The sequence below is a fragment of the Schistocerca americana genome, chromosome X (genome assembly GCF_021461395.2).
Source record: "Schistocerca americana isolate TAMUIC-IGC-003095 chromosome X, iqSchAmer2.1, whole genome shotgun sequence".
Taxonomy (NCBI): Eukaryota; Metazoa; Arthropoda; class Insecta; order Orthoptera; family Acrididae; genus Schistocerca; species Schistocerca americana.
In genome coordinates, this window is record NC_060130.1 from 957,352,868 (window position 1) to 957,370,727 (window position 17,860).

Genomic DNA, 17,860 nt, shown 5'->3' on the forward strand with positions numbered 1-17,860 from the left:
ATGGGGGTGGAAGCTGACCAAGAAGATGAAGGAGATCAGCTCGTGCCATTGGTGTGGACGATGGAATGCATACAGTACAAAGAGAGAACGTGTATCCGGAAAGGGAAAGACGAACGGCGACAGCTTGGAAGGAAGTGTTTAAATGGATTGGGTGATAATGGAGAGTTTCATGGAGAAGAATCATGAGTCCTTCATGTGCTGGAGTGCCTTCAACAGAGGGGAGATCATATCGGACGGACTGAAAATGAGGGAGAACAAAGCGGTCATGGGGACGCAGCTTTGTTTCCTGAAGACAGAAGATGACCGGCGAGTAGGATCATAAGAGGATCGAAAATTCATCCCGATTGGCTCGAATACCGCGGATATTCCAGTGGATAATGGACATAGGGTGAACAGAAAATGGAGGAATGTGACCAAGGTTGCTGTCAACTCAACAACTGCTCGGAGCTTGCAACCGACAGCATGGAATGGCATTCAGCCGAAGGCAGAAGATCCTGATCCATAGGTTGTTCAGGAGCAGCTCCTGCCACCAGCGATCAGCCGATTGATCGGCCGCCAGCAGTGCGCCTCGGCGACACAGAAGACGGCCGAGGGCGATTTCCGCCAGGTGGTGCTGTAGATGGGACACGCCTTGGCGGAGAAGGAGAGGAACTGGGTTTCTTTGTAGCCTTCTTGGAAGTATGATGTTTAGATGAAGGAGGAACCGATGGTTGGGAAGTTGCGGGACGTAAAAGCTCTTCACGAGTATGCTCTTTTTTCGAAGTCTTGGTGTCTGACTTTTGGGCTTGAGATTTAGCAGAACCCGACGAAGGGTGAGCCAGAGAGTGGGCAGGCGAAAGTGGTGAGGTTGAATGGGCGATCTTTGCGCTGGCCGATCTGATGACCGTGGCACTAAAGGTGAGGTCGCAAGTCTGTGTGGCCGCCTACTTTGCTGGCCGAGGAGAAGCAAGGACAGTGCTGTATTTTCCTGTCTGAGGCACGGTGGGCTGTCGACTGGTGAATAATTTTCGAGCAGCAAAGGTCGACACCTTTTCCTTCACTCTGATTTCCTGGATGAGCTTTTCGTCCTTAAAAACGGGGCAATCTCGAGAGGAAGCAGCGTGGTCACCCATACAGTTGATGCAGCGAGGGGATGGAGGTGGACAAGCACCCTCATGGGCATCCTTGCCACACGTAACACATTTGGCCGGATTGGAACAGGACTGGCTGGTGTGATTGAATCGCTGACACCGATAGCAACGCGTAGGGTTTGGGACGTAAGGGCGAACGGAAATTATCTCATAGCCTGCTTTGATTTTCGATGGGAGTTGATCTTTGTCAAATGTCAAGAAGACAGTGCGGGTTGGAATGATGTTCGTGTCAACCCTTTTCATAACTCTATGAACAGCCGTTACGCCCTGGTCAGACAGGTAGTGCTGAATTTATTCGTCAGACAATCCATCGAGGGAGCGTGTATAAACGACTCCACGCGAGGAATTTAAAGTACGGTGCGGTTCCACCCGGACAGGGAAGGTGTGTAGTAGTGAAGTACGAAGCAATTTTTATGCCTGGAGGGCACTGACTGTTTCTAACAGGGTGCCATTCCGTAATCTGGAACAAGACTTTACAGGACCTGCAATTGCGTCGACACCTTTCTGAATAATGAAAGGGTTGACCGTGGAGAAGTCGTGACCTTCGTCAGACCGAGAAACAACAAGGAACTGTGGCAACGATGGAAGAACTGTCTGTGGCTGAGACTCAGTGAACTTACGCTTGTGAGCAGACATAGTGGAAGGTGAGGAAACCATTGCGGAAGAATCCCCCATGATTACCGGCGTCTCCGATGGCGCGCTCCTCCCTTGTGGGGGCCCTCTCTGAGGGCACTCCCGCCTTAGGTGATTGTTCACACCTCAGGTCACACCTCCCGACAAACGGACGGAGGGACCAATCGGCACTTTCGGAAGGTATCAGCTCGGGTAATCACCCCTCCCTGGGCCTGGCCGTTACTAGGGGGTACGTACGTGTCCTACCTGTCTACCCGGGGCGGGGAATTACGCGTTACCCCGTCACCAGCTACGCATGGAAGTGCATGGGTCGGCCTTCAGACATGCACAGGGAGGAAGAAAGAGAAAGGGAAAGGAAAGAAGAGAGGTCTCAAACGCCGCAGCGGAGAAAAGGGTAAAGAGAAGAGGTAAGGAAAAGAGAAGGACAAAGGAAGGATGAAGACATACAAGCAAGGAAGGCGAAGAATGCGGTACATTTACAAGCGTCCGTCTCCGGACGTAGGCACAAACCATACTCCCAGAGGGGGAGAAAGGGAAGGAAAGAGCCAGAGGTGAGGGGGAGGGGGGGGGGGCGAAGATGGGGGATGGGGATGGATGCGGAAAGGGAAGGTATGCAGCCCGGAAAGGAAGGAAGGCCACATTAGCTCGGGGTCCCGTGCTCGCTACGCACATATCCACGAAAGAGTTGTGGATCCCCTGGGGGGGTCTATGACTACTGAAGGTCATTTTCAGGTAAGGCATTCATCCACTCATTTTATGGCTGGAAGTCGAAATTTCTCCCAACACAATATCACCATCAGAAAATTTAAGCACAACATTCTCCAATTTTTCCCTGTAATATTCTACCATTACTGTTTCTGAGGTAGGGTTCTACAAAAGCACCCGATTCCCATATTTTATGCCAGAAATTAATTTTAGATTCGGAGCCTGTATTTAACCTCAAAAAAATGTAGTATTATTTACAGCTATAAACATACATCCATGGCCAGTGAATGGCTGTTTTTACTATATACAAGCACGAGTCAAATTAAAACTTTTTTTCATGTGACTTCCTGAACAAAACTGGAACACAAGTGTGTTATTTATCAACATAGTCCCCTGACATTCAACATACTTCCTCCAGTGCATAGGAAGTCCAAGAATTCCTCTAGAAAACATTCTTGAGGTCATGTGCACAGCCACTGGTGCATTATATGTTGCTCCTCTTCATCGGAACAGAATTTCTTTCCTGAAGTGAAGGTTAGTTATGGTTGCTATTGTTGCACTGACAGTACAAGGCCAAGCATTGTCATGTTGCAAAATGACACCTGAAGTCAGATTGTCATGTCAATTTGGTCTGATTGCATACCAAAGATGCTTTTTCAACAAATCAGAATATGACATAATAGTGATGGTGTTTCCCTCGGCATGTAGTGTTCCAAGATAATGCCTTTTTTATCCCAAGAGTCAGCATAACCTTTCCTGCAGATAGCTGAACCCAGAAGTTCTTGGGTTTTGGTGATCATAAATGGCACCATTTTTTTCTTGCTCTCCTGGTTTCAGGTTGATTGTTGAGGATCAGTTTCTTCTCCCAGAGTGAGTCTTGCAAGGAAGCTGTCATCATCTGCTTCAAAGCACCACAAATTTCTTCACAGGTGTCAGTACATCACCCCTTCAGTTCTAGAATTAGATGATGTAGCACACATGTTGCAGACAGTTTGTGAAACTTATGCATGTCATGAATCATTTGATGTGGTGAGCCATGGCTAATGTTCAAATTTATGGCTATGTCATACATGACAATTGTCCATCACAGTGGCTTCAGCTGCTGCAATAGGCTCTGGTGTCACAATTCGGTCATACCTAGGAAGGGATTACTTACCACAGAAGTCACACTGTTTTTGAAGTTCCTACTCCACTCATACACTTGCTGCAGTAATAAATGTGAATTACATTACTGGACTTTCATTCACTAGGTTTTATACCTTCACTGTTCAGAAAATGCAAGACAGAAAGATAGAATGCTGCTCTTCATTTGTATACACTTTGCTACCACGTGTTGGGTGCTCTTTGAAGCACTAGTAACTCTGCTGCAAACTTACAGACAATGGCACAGGAGATAAAATGTATATTGTATTTTTAAGGCTTTCACTGACCAGCAATTGTACGTACTAATTTGAAATTAAAATTTCATTGCTATTCGGTCCAGGTTTCATCAGACATTCCATTCCTGTACTATAGGGCTAGTAGTGTCATTTACAAGTAGAAGTAGTTCCAGCACTATTTGCTGGACCTTTCTGGAGATAACCAATAACATGTCTTTAAGGGGACTGATCGTCTATCCTCCGTGACATCTGTACATAATTTATCATTGGGCCTGTGGACAGGTTTCTTTGCAAAAGAACATATGCAAGCCAGAAGTAGTTTGGTATTCTTCTCCATGTACTGCATATGCCTTACCTGTTATTATCCTATAATTCTCCAACTAATACTGGACATTGAGAAATCCGAATCCAAGTTCATCACAACTCTTTTTTATTTTGAAAATATAGACTGTAAACAGATTAAGCTATTTGCAGATGATCAGGTAACTATCGCTAACATAGAATAATCTACAAATAGCAGGATATATAATAACAGAAAAAATTGCAACACCAAAAAATAATTAACGTACAGTAATGAAATTTTGGGATTATATTTGTTTATGTTAACATATTTAAGTGATTAACATTGCAACTGCATGTCTGGTGCAAAACATACATGAAGAGCGCTCAGTTTGACCATTTCTCAACCAATGTGAATACCTCACAGACTTTAGCATTATAAATATATAATCTGTAATACCGTAATATGGTGTACTTTAGTTATTTATTGCACTTAATATTGTCCATTGTGTAAAGTGTAATTTCAACATTAAAAACACGTTTGGTGCACATAATTCAGTGCGACTGGATTGTATCTTTGCTCTTAATGTTTAGTTACCTAGGAACTAGTGTCTCATTGCACACACCAGTCAGTTGTTTCCTGAAGATGGCCCAATAAGCTGAAAACTAGTTAGAAATTTAAAAATATTCTGGTACCGCGCTCCGCGGAATTTGAATCCGCGCCAGACATCATGGACCCATAGAGGTCTCTGCACCATCGCGCCGTAAGCTGTGGCCATGCGTGCCTCCTGGTCCACTTTTAGTGTGAGGGCGCCACAGTGGAACACTGTGGTTCCAGCAGCCAATAGCGGCGCCCCCGATAGCGTACTTAAGCGCCTGCCTCTCGCTCAGCCAGCCAGTCTAATCTCACGTACGTCTGTTGACACAGCGCCTCACGTTAGACAGCTTGCTTACTGGTTCTGTGTACGAGTGGACGTGTTTGTTAGGTTTCCATGTGACTCCGTTGTTCGATCTTGTTGTTGTTCGTTCTGTCCTCCGTTGGTCGTGTCCATCCTCTCCCATTGTGTTGTTGTCCGCAGGCCTCTCCACGGGTCCCGCCGCGCTTTCTGTCATTCCTACCCCGCGACTGTCCCGATCACAGTTACTATATATATTTTCTTTTTTTTTTTAACTGCGATCGGGACGGTTGCGGGGTAGGAATGACGGAAAGCGCGGTGGGACCTGCGAACACACATGAATGCGAACACGCACACACATATATATATATATATATATATATATATATATATATATATATATATATACACACAGTTTGGGATCTCAGAAAGGCATAACCCTAAATCATATTGTTTCCACCATCATACTGGTCTCATCACTTCTATTGTCAGCTCTTTTTTTCTGAATAAAGAAAACAGGATCAGGGACTTACAAATGTGTATCAGTTTTATCTTTGATGGAAAGAAAGCATTACAGGTAACCAATTCTTTATAAAGTGTAAAATTAAAGCTGATTCTACAACACGAAAATAACATTAAACTGCACTATCTGCCCTTACCTGCAGGATCTTGCACCTGTTTGTAATTTTGGCCCGATTCAAAATTAGACAATGGAGTATTGCATGCAGTTGAGAAGGGCATGACTTTAACTCCCTTGTACACTAGACCTTTGTTAAACAATTCTGTGAACACCCACCACACAGACTCCATATAAGCAGGATACATAGTTTTGTAATCATTTTCAAAATCTGGAAAAATACAAATATATTGCTTAGAATAAATAATTAATAAAAAGGGATAAAATTACAATCAACTGGAAATTTCATCTTACCTATCCATCTCCCCATACGAGTTACAATCTCCTGCCACTGAGTAGCGTATCGCATTACTATAGTTCGACATTCTGCATTGTAATTGGCAATACCCAATTTCGCTACATCATCTGGCCCTTTTATTCCAAGCTTGTTATCAATCTCAAATTCCTCAAAAAGAAAAACAGTACAAACGGCTTACATATAGTCCTTTATTTCAATAACATTTATATAAGCAACAATAATTGTGAAATTTGAAAAACATTCAACAATTATGCTACATAAGACACTGTTTAATGGATGGTAGAGGGCACATCACATCATTATAGTCGCTACTTTTCTTATTCTGTTACTGAATGTATCAAAAGAAAAACATGTGGCTACAATCTGCCCCAATACACACTTTGGTCTCTATTTCCTTCGGTTGCTATACAAAGCAGCAGAGTGTGAGCATCATTGCTTTTGAGTCCGTATCAGATACTGCCTCTTGACTTTTATGCAATAATTATTCACGAAACCATTGTCTTCTTACCAACAGTTTCCACATATGTTTCTTGGGTATCTCTTGTTCCCATTACGCCAGTACGTTACAACTGCAACTTTGCATCTTTCACTTCTTTGTTTCCTGCACTGTAACACAATACTTAATTCTTCCATTACAAATGAAACCTTGAACATGTATATGTTTATGGAGATGCTATTTGCTCCCCAAAGTGGATATTTTGTAGGTCGTCAGTGACAATACTTTCTTATGGTATCATCAGTAAACACTCGAAAAGAATTGTTCACTCCTGTTGGATTGTTTACAAATACATTTTTGACACACATCGCCCTGTTATGCCTCCTGGAGAATATCTGACACTACAAAATTTTTCACCCTGATTAGCACGTATCAAGCACGATAAAAGCCAAGATCCGTCCACTGTTTCTACATTCCTTTTCCTTTGTGGATACTCCATATGATAGTATGTCTGTTTTCAAACCGCAATGAGGCACAGTGTAAAACTTTGCAACAAAACTTGGGAAAACTGAGTCTCTGTCCATGAGCTGTATGAAATTGTATGTGAGGAAGGAAAAATAAGATTAGGGCTCAATATCAAGTCAGGAAGAATGTCATTAGAGATGAAGCACAAGCTCCAGTAGGGTAAGGGTGGTAAATGAAATTGGCCGTGTCCATTTCAAAGGAGAAATTATTCTGCAATTGGGTTACTGGTGGTGGACTTAAGACAACAAAGGAAAACCCAAATGTGGATTGTCACAAAGCAGATTTTAACACCCACCCATCTCAAATGTGCTGCATATGGATAATGCTTACTAATTTAACAAATTTCTAGTGAGATGGCTCGATTGATCATATGATATTGTCATATACGAGGTCATAAAATGTCTTTAGAGTCCAGAAACAGAAGGAAGTTAGAGGCGTTGGTCTATAATTTTGCACAATTGTTCTCATATGTAACCAACAGCAGACACACATGCTGTTTTGTAATCACTCTGTACAATTTATCATGAGAAACAAACTTTAAACATTACGCAGATAGTGGCATCATAATATGGGCTTCCCGAGTATACAAAATTTTTAACGTAGACTGTAACGTGAGACCATTCACTTTGTTGACAAGGTATAGGCCTGTTAAACAAGTGAGTGACTGAAAATTTCCAGTCTGGTAACTGATGGAGCAAAATTTTCTGACGTTCTCTTAAACTTCACATACCGAGAAGGTAATCAGTGAACATAATCAGCATTGCTCCTCTTACACAACCACCACCCGATATCGATATTTGTTTTCAATCATCATGTACTGTCTTTAGAATAACAGTGCAGGAAACTGTTTTCTAGGCACAGTATTTCTGTTACTGCTAAGTCAAAGAGTTTCCTTACTTTTGTTTACGACCTCATTACATAATAAGATAAAATGGCCAATTAATCTAACTCTTTTTGTGAGAGTTATAAGAGAATTAATTTGTTATGCCAGCCTATTGTCTGAAACTGAATGATAGTTTGTTTTCTAATCACATATTATACAATACTGTTGTGCACTGTGTTGTCTACTGAAAACCACGTCCTGCAAAAGCTTTTTATTTGTTAACATTTGTATCCATTGATCATCATGTATACACTGAGGTGACAATAGTGATGCGATACCTCCTAATATTGTGTCAGACCACCTTTAGCCCGACATTGTGCTGCAACTTTAAGTGACATGGACTCAACAAGTCGTTGGAAGTCTCCTGCAGAAATATTGAGCCACACTGCCTCCATAGCCATTTGTAATTGCAAAAGTGTTACTGGTACAAGATTCTGTGCATGAACTGATCTCTCGATTATGTCCCATAAATGTTTGAGGGGATTCACGTCGGGCTATCCGTGTGGCCAAATCATTCCCTCTAATTGTCCAAAATGCTCTTCAAACCAATCGCGAATGATTGTGGCCTGGTGATGAAGCACATTGTCATCCACAGAAATCCCATCATTTTTTGGGAAGATGGAGTCTATGAATGACTGCAAATGGTCTCCAAGTAGCAAAACATAACCATTTCTGGTCAATGCTAATGTAAACACAGCCCACGACATTATGGAGCCATCAACAGCTTCCACAATGCCTTGTTGACAACTTGGGTCCATGGTTTCATGGAGTCTGCACTGCACTCAAACTCTATCAATGACTCTTATCAACTGAAATCATGATTCAACTGATCATGCGATGGTTTTCCAGTCATCTAGGGTAGAGTCAATATGGTCATGAGCCCTGGAGAGCTACTGTAAGTGTTAGCAAAGGTCCTTGCATTTATCGTCTGCTGCCATACCCCATTAACACTAAATTTCACGACACTGTCCTAACAGATATGTTCGACATATGTCCCACATTGATTTCTGTGGTTATTTCGAGCAGTTTGTTTATCTGTTAGCACTGACAATGCTACATAAACTTCGCTGGTCTCAGTCGTTAAGTGAAGGCCTTCAACCTTTGTGTTGTCCATGGTGAGAGGTAATGCCAGAAATCTGCCCCCCCCCCCCCCCTTCCCTGCACACTCTTGACTCCATGAATCTTTGAATATTGAACTCCCTAACTATTTCTGAAATGGAATGTCCCATATGTCTAGATCCAACATGTTCAAAGTCTGTTAATCCCAGTCATGTAGCCATAATCACTTTGGGAACCTTTACACACGAATCATCTGAGTACAAATGACAGCTCTAGCAATGCGCAAGAAACTAAGACAAAGCGATAACACAGTAGACACACACTGGAGCTGGGGTCACTACACAATGTAAGCAAATACCAGTCTGATTGATCAATGGCTGTGCAGCTGTATTTATCTTAGCCTTGGTGAGAGCTACTGGATGGAGCATTCATGTGAGGAGTTTGTGGGTGGCATTATGTTGGCTATTGCAGCACTCCGTAAGTACTGTCAACTGTGCATCGGCCACATAAGTCCATTTCTTCCAGCGAGAATTCAGATTTGTCATGATGGAATACAAGAATTATGTTAGAATATATTATTTGTCACCATTTGTTGAAGACAAACTTACTACAGGTAAGCCATGGCAGTCCCAGCCAAACCTCCGTTCAACATGAAAACCACACTGGTGCATAAAACGGGTTACTATATCTTTCACTGTCCCTGCTAGAATGTGACCATAGTGTGGAAGACCTGTGGCAAATGGTGGTCCATCATAAAAAGAGAACCTGTAAAAAAAAAGACACTTGCTAAACAAGCACAGAAGAGTGAAATTATTAATCGGTAAACTTACATCAATAATTATAAAATTAGTGTATCTTATGCTCAAATTTTCTTTCTGGTAACAATAGTAAGTACTGTAGAGAACAAGAACGAGGTGAAATATTCTCAGTCTGGCATACAGATGGTAGTGATATCAACAAAATTTTGTTTTGTTACATTGATACACTATTAAATGTAATAACAACAACATAACTCAAATGTTAACTTTCTGCACAAAAGTTATGTTTATAAAGCTTTTTAAACTGCCACATTTGGCACATTTCATTCACAAGGGCAAACAGAAATACTGCACTTTTCCAAAATTATCTTTATCCATTTTCAACAGTTAAGAAATGGGTGGGCAAATTCTAGTGAGCCCATAGTTCTCTTCAAGACAATCTGTGTGAAGGACATCCCATATTTGCACCTAGAAATGAAAACATCAAAACAACACACAATACAGTCCTGGACAACTCGCGATTAAAAGGTGTATAAATAGCTAATGCCATAATCATATCTGAAGAAAGAGAATGGTACAGTACATTTCACATGGAGAATTAAGTGTGAGAAAGCTTTGTACACAATGTGTGCAACGGTTGTTGAATTCTGACTAAATTATACTGTCAAAATTAATTGTAATGTTTGGACTGTACTAAGAAGAAACCATCTGATGTGCTAATTTGTTACTGTGGATAACACTCGGGTGTACCAATCCATATCAGAAAGAAAAAAGCAATCAAACCAGTAGCTGGTGGCCCAGTATAGGAACAAGTTTATTTCATTTGCTGAAAGGCTGTAGCCAGCATTTTATGGGAAGGGCAGATGGGGGTTATGCTTTATTCTCAAACTTACTGGAATGACTTCTTTTCATCTGAGATCTGAGTGGCAGACAGAATATTCTCCAGGGCTGTGCAGTTGATTTTACAACCATAAATACATTGTTTTGTTGTTTCCCATTCTTTTTATTATGAACAAGGTAAAAACAGGTCAACACACTTTGTCGAAACATAAGATTCTCCTTCTTTATGAAGTGTAAAGATGAAAATGTGACCAAATGTGTTATACAATTATTGCTGTACCCCCCCGTCCTCTCTCTCTCTCTCTCTCTCTCTCTCTCTCTCTCTCTCTCTCTCTAACTGCTAAACATATTTTGCAAATTTTGTGAGAGTTGATCTCTCAAACAGCATAACTCTGAGTCAGCCATGAGATGTTTACTTACACTCATGCTCATTAATTAAGGACAATGCTGATACATGATGAAACAACTCTCTGGTGGGTGGTTTTCGGGTTTAAATCACCTCGGGATATGACCATGAGGTACATTTGACCTGCGGTCGTCACACAGTACCGCTGGCAGCAGTCCAAATATCCAGAGGTGCGTTGGTGCATGTCAGAGTATGGAGCAGCGAGTAAGTGTGCAGACGTTTTCAGGCGTGCTCATGGTGACTGTGTGTTGAAAATGGCTCAAAGAACACATATTGATGATGTTATGAGGGGTAGAATACTAGGGCGACTGGAGGCTGGTCAAACACAGCAGGTCGTAGCACAGGCCCTCTGTGTGCCACAAAGTGTGATCTCAAGATTATGGCAACGATTCCAGCAGACAGGAAACGTGTCCAGGCGCTACAGTACAGGACGTCCACAGTGTACAACACCACAAGAGGAGCGATATCTCATCATCATCAGTGCCCGCAGACAGCCTCAGAGTACTGCAGGTAGCCTTGCTCAGGACCTTACTGCAGCCACTGTAATAGCTGTCTCCAGACACACAGTCTACAGACGACTGAAAAGACATGGTTTATTCGCCCGGAGACCTGCAATGTGCATTCCACTGACTCCTGGTCACAGGAGAGCCCGTACAGCCTGGTGTCAAGAACACAGTACATGGTCATTGGAACAGTGGTCCCAGGTTATGTTCACGGACGAGTCCAGGTATAGTCTGAACAGTGATTCTGGTCGGGTTTTCATCTGCTGTGAACCAGGAACCAGATACCAACCCCTTAATGTCCTTGAAAGGGATCTGTATGGTGGTTGTGGTTTGATGGTGTGGGATGGGATTATGATTGGTGCACGTACACCCCTGCATGTCTTTGACAGAGGAACTGTAACAGGTCAGGTGTACCAGGACGTCATTTTGCACCAGTATGGCAGCCTTTTCAAGGGTGCAGTGGGTCCCACCTTCCTCCTGATGGATGATAATGCACAGCCCTACCAAGCTGCAATCATGGAAGAGTACCTAGAAACAGAAGATATCAGGCCAATGGAGTGGCCTGCTTGTTCTCCAGATTTAAACCCCATTGAACACATCTGGGATACTCTCGGTCGACGTACTGCTGCACATCTTCAAACCCCTATGACACTTCAGGAGCTACGACAGGCACTGGTGCAAGAATGGGAGGCTATACCCCAGCAGCTGCTCGACCACCTGACTCAGAGTATGCCAACCCATTGTGCGGCCTGTGTATGTGTGCATGTCCATCGTATCCCATATTGATGTCGGGGTACATGTGCAGAAAACAGTGGCATTTTGTAGCACATGTGTTTCAGGACAGTTTTCTCAACGTATCACCAATACCGTGGACTTATAGATCCGTGTCTTGTGTGTTCCCTGTGTGCCTAGGCTATTAGCACCAGTTTCTTGTAGTGCCACGTTGTGTGGCGGCACATTCTGCAATTATCCTTAATTTATGAGCATGAGTGTATTTCACCAAGCTAAGAGCTGCAGTCTGTAGCTGTAAAGCTGTCCAACACTCCTTGACAAACTTTGAGAACTAAGAAGGGACTTCAAAACGTAGGTTAAAAATTATTATGGCAGACCAAGTTTTTTTTTTTAGTGGTGCAGTACACTTCAGAGTAACACAGATCATGACCTATTTTTCAATGTAGTCACCAACTCTCTGTAAATAACAATCTGGAAGTTTAAACAGTTGTTTAATTCCTCAATGATAGAAATCCACTCATTGGTCATCAAGCCATCAAAGAACTGTTATGTGAACGTACTCTTCATTTGAATATCTGTCCCCCTCCCCCCCCCCCCCCCCCCTCCAACTCAATGATATTTTAGATTGCCAAAAAGACGGAAACCGAATGATGTAATATCTTCCTTTATGATCAGCATCACTCATGTTTATGTGGCCTTGGTCAAATTGTTGGCACCATTTCACTAGGACTGGATGCAACTTTGCATTTGGTCAACATACCGTCAGGATATCACTATGAATCTGTGTGCAATTTAGATGTTTTCCTCACAAGAATTGTACTGTCCAGATTACTTCAACTTGGGAGTATGTTTACAGTTGCTGCACTAATTTAGTTGCATATTGTGATGCACCTTTTATCTTTCTCACAGCAATACATGAAACTTGGAACATGTACTTTCCTCTGACAATGCACCACTTGTTGCAAAATGGTTTTAGCATGGGATGACATGCATAATTTACTTTCTTTAGCCCTGATGTAAATGAAAAGATATGTTTCTATGGATAATGACACCCTGCAGATATAGGATGGTGAATGTACAGTGCTGTCAGAAAAGACATACTAAACTTTTTTTTAAATTAAATGTGGAGAGACATATAATGTGTGAAAGATTAGGAGAAAGTAACACATATGTCTGTGTTAACACAACTTTTCTAATGCCATTTATAACTATTTCTGCACATAGCTCACTTACCTTGGCTTTCCCTTTGACTGTATCAAACAATTCTTGAAAACATTTTTGTCTTTCCAGAATGCTAAGACAATTTCCTCTTCAGCAGGAAAATTAATAGTCTCAGGCACAATTACCAGAGTTTCGTCACTGGAAAGTGAAAGCATATAAATCATAATGAAAGCAAACAAAAAAATTTCAAAAAGTGACATTGTTTTCCAATGTTTTACTGTAGACATTAATAACAGGCTAGCATTAAAGACAGGCAACTTACGACATTTGTGACATGTGCAATAGTCACAACTCACAGGACAGGTGCAATTTTCAATTAAATAAAGCTACTGCTTTTCTCGTTACACTTTTCAGTTTGTGATGAGATACTAAAATGTTTGTGTGCCTTTATTTATAATACTTAGTTTACTCATCACACTAGTACAGTAATGCAGACTCTGCCAACTACAACTCTGAAGCCCCCCCACCATCCGTGTGCTTTCAGCTTACATTGCTAGCTTTTCTTCTGAGACATACAGACACTACATCAAAAACTGAACTGATGAAAATGATTAATATACAGCTCTAAAATAGTAGCTTCTTTCACTGTAGCAACTTCTCTGTCAATTAAGTACAATGTTCATTTACTGCTATTGTAAACTGACACAATTGTATATTTACATTATTAGCTATGACAGTAACATGTGGCTCATGATGTATGACACATTGTCAATGTGATTGATACATTTTCTGTGTGCATTTTACTTACATTTTATGGATAAAGAAAGAGTATTTTCCAACTTAGAAAAAGATGATGTTGGCTTTTGATCAAAGATGAGCACTATTTATGAAATGGCTAAATGTATTAAATGTTGATGAATACTTGCAACAAATATGTATTCCAAGTAGACAAATGACACCACAGTGAATAACTGCTATGAAAATTTCAGAGTTCCACAAGTCATTGGTGTCTAAGGCGCATAGGTATTGTGATAGTGTGTAAACACCAACTTACATGCTGTGGTGGAACAGCTCATCCAAGTGATACAGGGAATAACCGCATCCATCTCTAATGCAACAGTTCCACAAACTCTGCTGCATTTGGGGATCTGAGTCAAATTGTGACTCCAACCATGTTCAAGACAGTGCACTGACAAAAGAAAACGAACTTTCTTGGGTCAACCAAAACTTGTGGTAATGGTCACCGGCTGTGGCTTGTGACTTAACTGTGTTGGGTTACATGAAGTCATGGTCACAAGGCAATTTGAAATGGTCTTTTGCTTGAAAAGGGCATCTTATAGTGTGTGGTGACACACACTAGTGTTGAATGTCAATGTTACAGAGTCGCTTTCGAGGGTTGTGAGTGAGTGGACGATTGCAGTGTTGTTTGTCAAGATTTGTGGTCAGCGTTGGGACTGTTAGTTGGCCGTGTTGTTAATGATTTGATATCTAATTTCTACTTTTGATTTGTTGTTGTTATGGATATGATGATGAAATTCACTAGGTCATTGCACACCACAATGGGGACAATATGGTGACAATGATGAAAGTTCTTCATGTTGTATGGTCTGCTGGCCACGTATGTCAAGTGCCGTGTTTGTGATGAATTTATGAAGTTAACCAAAGTTGCCACGTTTCACACCATGGTCAAAAATATGTGGTGGTGTACTCATGACAACATTTGGTGATCTGTTTGGATGAGTCCCTGGTTCAAGAAGTCTGAGTTGACCATTTGTGACATAGTTTTGTTGATTTACATTATGGTGTGCTGTTAGTTATTATAGTTAATAACAATTAAGGTTTGTGGGTATTGTGGAGTTTGTTCTAGCTATTTTGATCAAGTTAAGTTTTCGATAATCATTATGTCTGAGAGTTTTGCTTTCTTTGGTATTGAGGAGTTTGTTCTAGCTACATAATAGGTGGAGTTTCAATACCAGTTTTTCAACTTGTGAAGTTGTTCTATCTTGCCATCTTTGACTTCATCCTAGATTAGATTAGTACTTGTTCCATAGATCATGAATACGACACTTCGTAATGATGTGGAACGTGTCGGGGGGGGGGGGGGGGGGAGGGGGGGGGTTGGGGAATTACCCACTCACTATATCCAAAAATTCACCTAATGAGTAGAAGGAGTTGCCACTGAGAAATTCTTTTAATTTCCTTTTAAATGCTATATGGCTATCTGTCAGACTTTTGATGCTATTAGGTAAGTGACCAAAGACTTTTGTGGCAGCATAATTTACCTCCTTCTGAGCCAAAGTTAGATTTAACCTTGAGTAGTGAAGATCATTCTTTCTCCTAGTGTTGTAGCCATGTACACTGCTATTACTTTTGAATTCGTTTGGATTGTTAATAACAAATTTCATAAGTGAATATATATATATTGTGAGGCTACAGTGAAGATTTCTAGCTCTTTGAATAAGTGTCTGCAGGATGATCTTGGATGAGCTCCAGCAACTATTCTGATTACACACTTTTGTGCAATGAACACTCTTTTACTCAATGATGAGTTACCCCAGAATATGATGCCATACGAAAGCAGAGAATGAAAATAGGCTTGGTAAGCTAATTTACTCAGATGTATATCGCCAAAATTTGCAATGACCCTAATAGCATAAGTAGCTGAACTCAAACGTTTCAGCAGATCCTCAGTGTGTTTTTTCCAGTTCAACCCATCATCAATGCATACACATAGAAATTTTGAATATTCTACCTTAGCTACTGATTTATGATTGAAGTCTATATTTATTAATGGTGTCACTCCATTTACTGTGTGGAACTGAATATACTGTTTTTTGTCAAAGTTTAATGAGAGCCTATTTGCAGAGAACCACTTAATGATTTTCTGAAAAACATTGTTTACAATTTCACCAGTTAATTCTTGTCTGTCGGGTGTGATAGCTATACTTGTATCATCGGCAAAAAGTACCAGCTTTGCATCTTCGTGAATATAGAATGGCACGTCATTAATATATATTAAGAACAGCAGAGGACCCAGGACCGAACCTTGCGGCACCCCATTATTTATTGTTCCCCAGTTTGAGAAATCACCAGTTTTTTGCATATCATGTGAACGGTTTATTTCAACTTTCTGCTCTCTTCCAGTTACGTATGATTTAAACCATTTGAGCACTGTTCCATTCATACCACAGTACTTGAGCTTATCTAGAAGTATTCCATGGGTTACACAATCAAAAGCCTTTGATACATCACAAAAAATCCCAATGGGTGACTTCCGGTTACTCAGAGCATTTAATATTTCATTAGTGAAAGTATACAGGGTGTTACAAAAAGGTATGGCCAAACTTTCAGGAAACATTTCTCACACACACATAAAGAAAAGATGTTATGTGGACACGTGTCCAGAAACGCTTAATTTCCATGTTAGAGCTCATTTTAGTTTTGTCAGTATGTAATGTACTTCCTCGATTCACCGCCAGAGGGCCAAATTGAAGAAAGGTAATTTTGACTTCGGTGCTTGTGTTCACATGCAACTCATTGCTCTACAGTACTAGCATCAAGCACATCAGTACGTAGCATCAACAGGTTAGTGTTCATCACGAACGTGGTTTTGCAGGCAGTGCAATGTTTACAAATGCGGAGTTGGCAGATGCCTATTTGATGTATGGATTAGCACGGGGCAATAGCCGTGGTGCGGTACGTTTGTATCGAGACAGATTTCCAGAACAAAGGTGTCCCAACAGGAAGACGTTCGAAGCAATTGATCGGCGTCTTATTAGGGAGCACGGAACATTCCAGCCTATGACTCGCGACTGGGGAAGACCTAGAACGACGAGGACACCTGCAATGGACGAGGCAATTCTTCGTGCAGTTGACGATAACCCTAATGTCAGCGTCAAAGAAGTTGCTGCTGTACAAGGTAACGTTGACCACGTCACTGTATGGAGAGTGCAAGGGGAGAACCAGTTGTTTCCGTACCGTGTACAGCGTGTGCAGGCACTATCAGCAGCTGGTTGGCCTCCACGGGTTCTGCGAATGGTTCATCCAACAATGTGTCAATCCTCATTTCAGTGCAAATGTTCTCTTTACGGATGAGGCTTCATTCCAACGTGATCAAATTGTAAATTTTCACAATCAACATGTGGGGGCTGACGAGAATCCGCACGCAATTGTGCAATCACGTCATCAACACAGATTTTCTGTGAACGTTTGGGCAGGCGTTGTTGGTGATGTCTTGATTGGGCCCCATGTTCTTCCACCTACACTCAATGGAGCATGTTATCATGATTTCATACGGGATACTCTACCTGTGCTGCTAGAACATGTGCCTTTACAAGTACGACACAACATGTGGTTCATGCACGATGGAGCTCCTGCACATTTCAGTCAAAGTGTTCGTATGCTTCTCGACAACAGATTCGGTGACCGACGGATTGGTAGAGGCGGACCAATTCCATGGCCTCCACGCTCTCCTGGCCTCAACCCTCTCGACTTTCATTTATGGGGGCATTTGAAAGCTCTTGTTTACACAACCCTGGTACCAAATGTAGAGACTCTTCATGCTCGTATTGTGGACGGCTGTGATACAATACGCAATTCT

At 41.6% G+C, this 17,860-nt stretch overlaps 1 protein-coding gene across 2 annotated transcripts in view; it reads right to left on the bottom strand.

The window, feature by feature from the left end:
• Window positions 1–17,860, bottom strand: part of LOC124554826 (isoleucine--tRNA ligase, cytoplasmic) — a 185,075-nt gene that overhangs the window by 158,510 nt on the left and 8,705 nt on the right. The window contains exons 2-5 of one of the 2 annotated variants that reach the window (XM_047128492.1): window positions 13,333–13,458; window positions 9,469–9,625; window positions 5,954–6,104; window positions 5,682–5,870 (exon numbers count right to left, since the gene is read on the bottom strand). In XM_047128492.1, the coding sequence (XP_046984448.1) occupies window positions 5,682–5,870; window positions 5,954–6,104; window positions 9,469–9,625; window positions 13,333–13,458 (623 nt within the window). Of the gene's footprint in view, window positions 1–5,681; window positions 5,871–5,953; window positions 6,105–9,468; window positions 9,626–13,332; window positions 13,476–17,860 lie in introns of those variants that run through there. The other variant, XM_047128491.1, reaches the window with a different exon arrangement.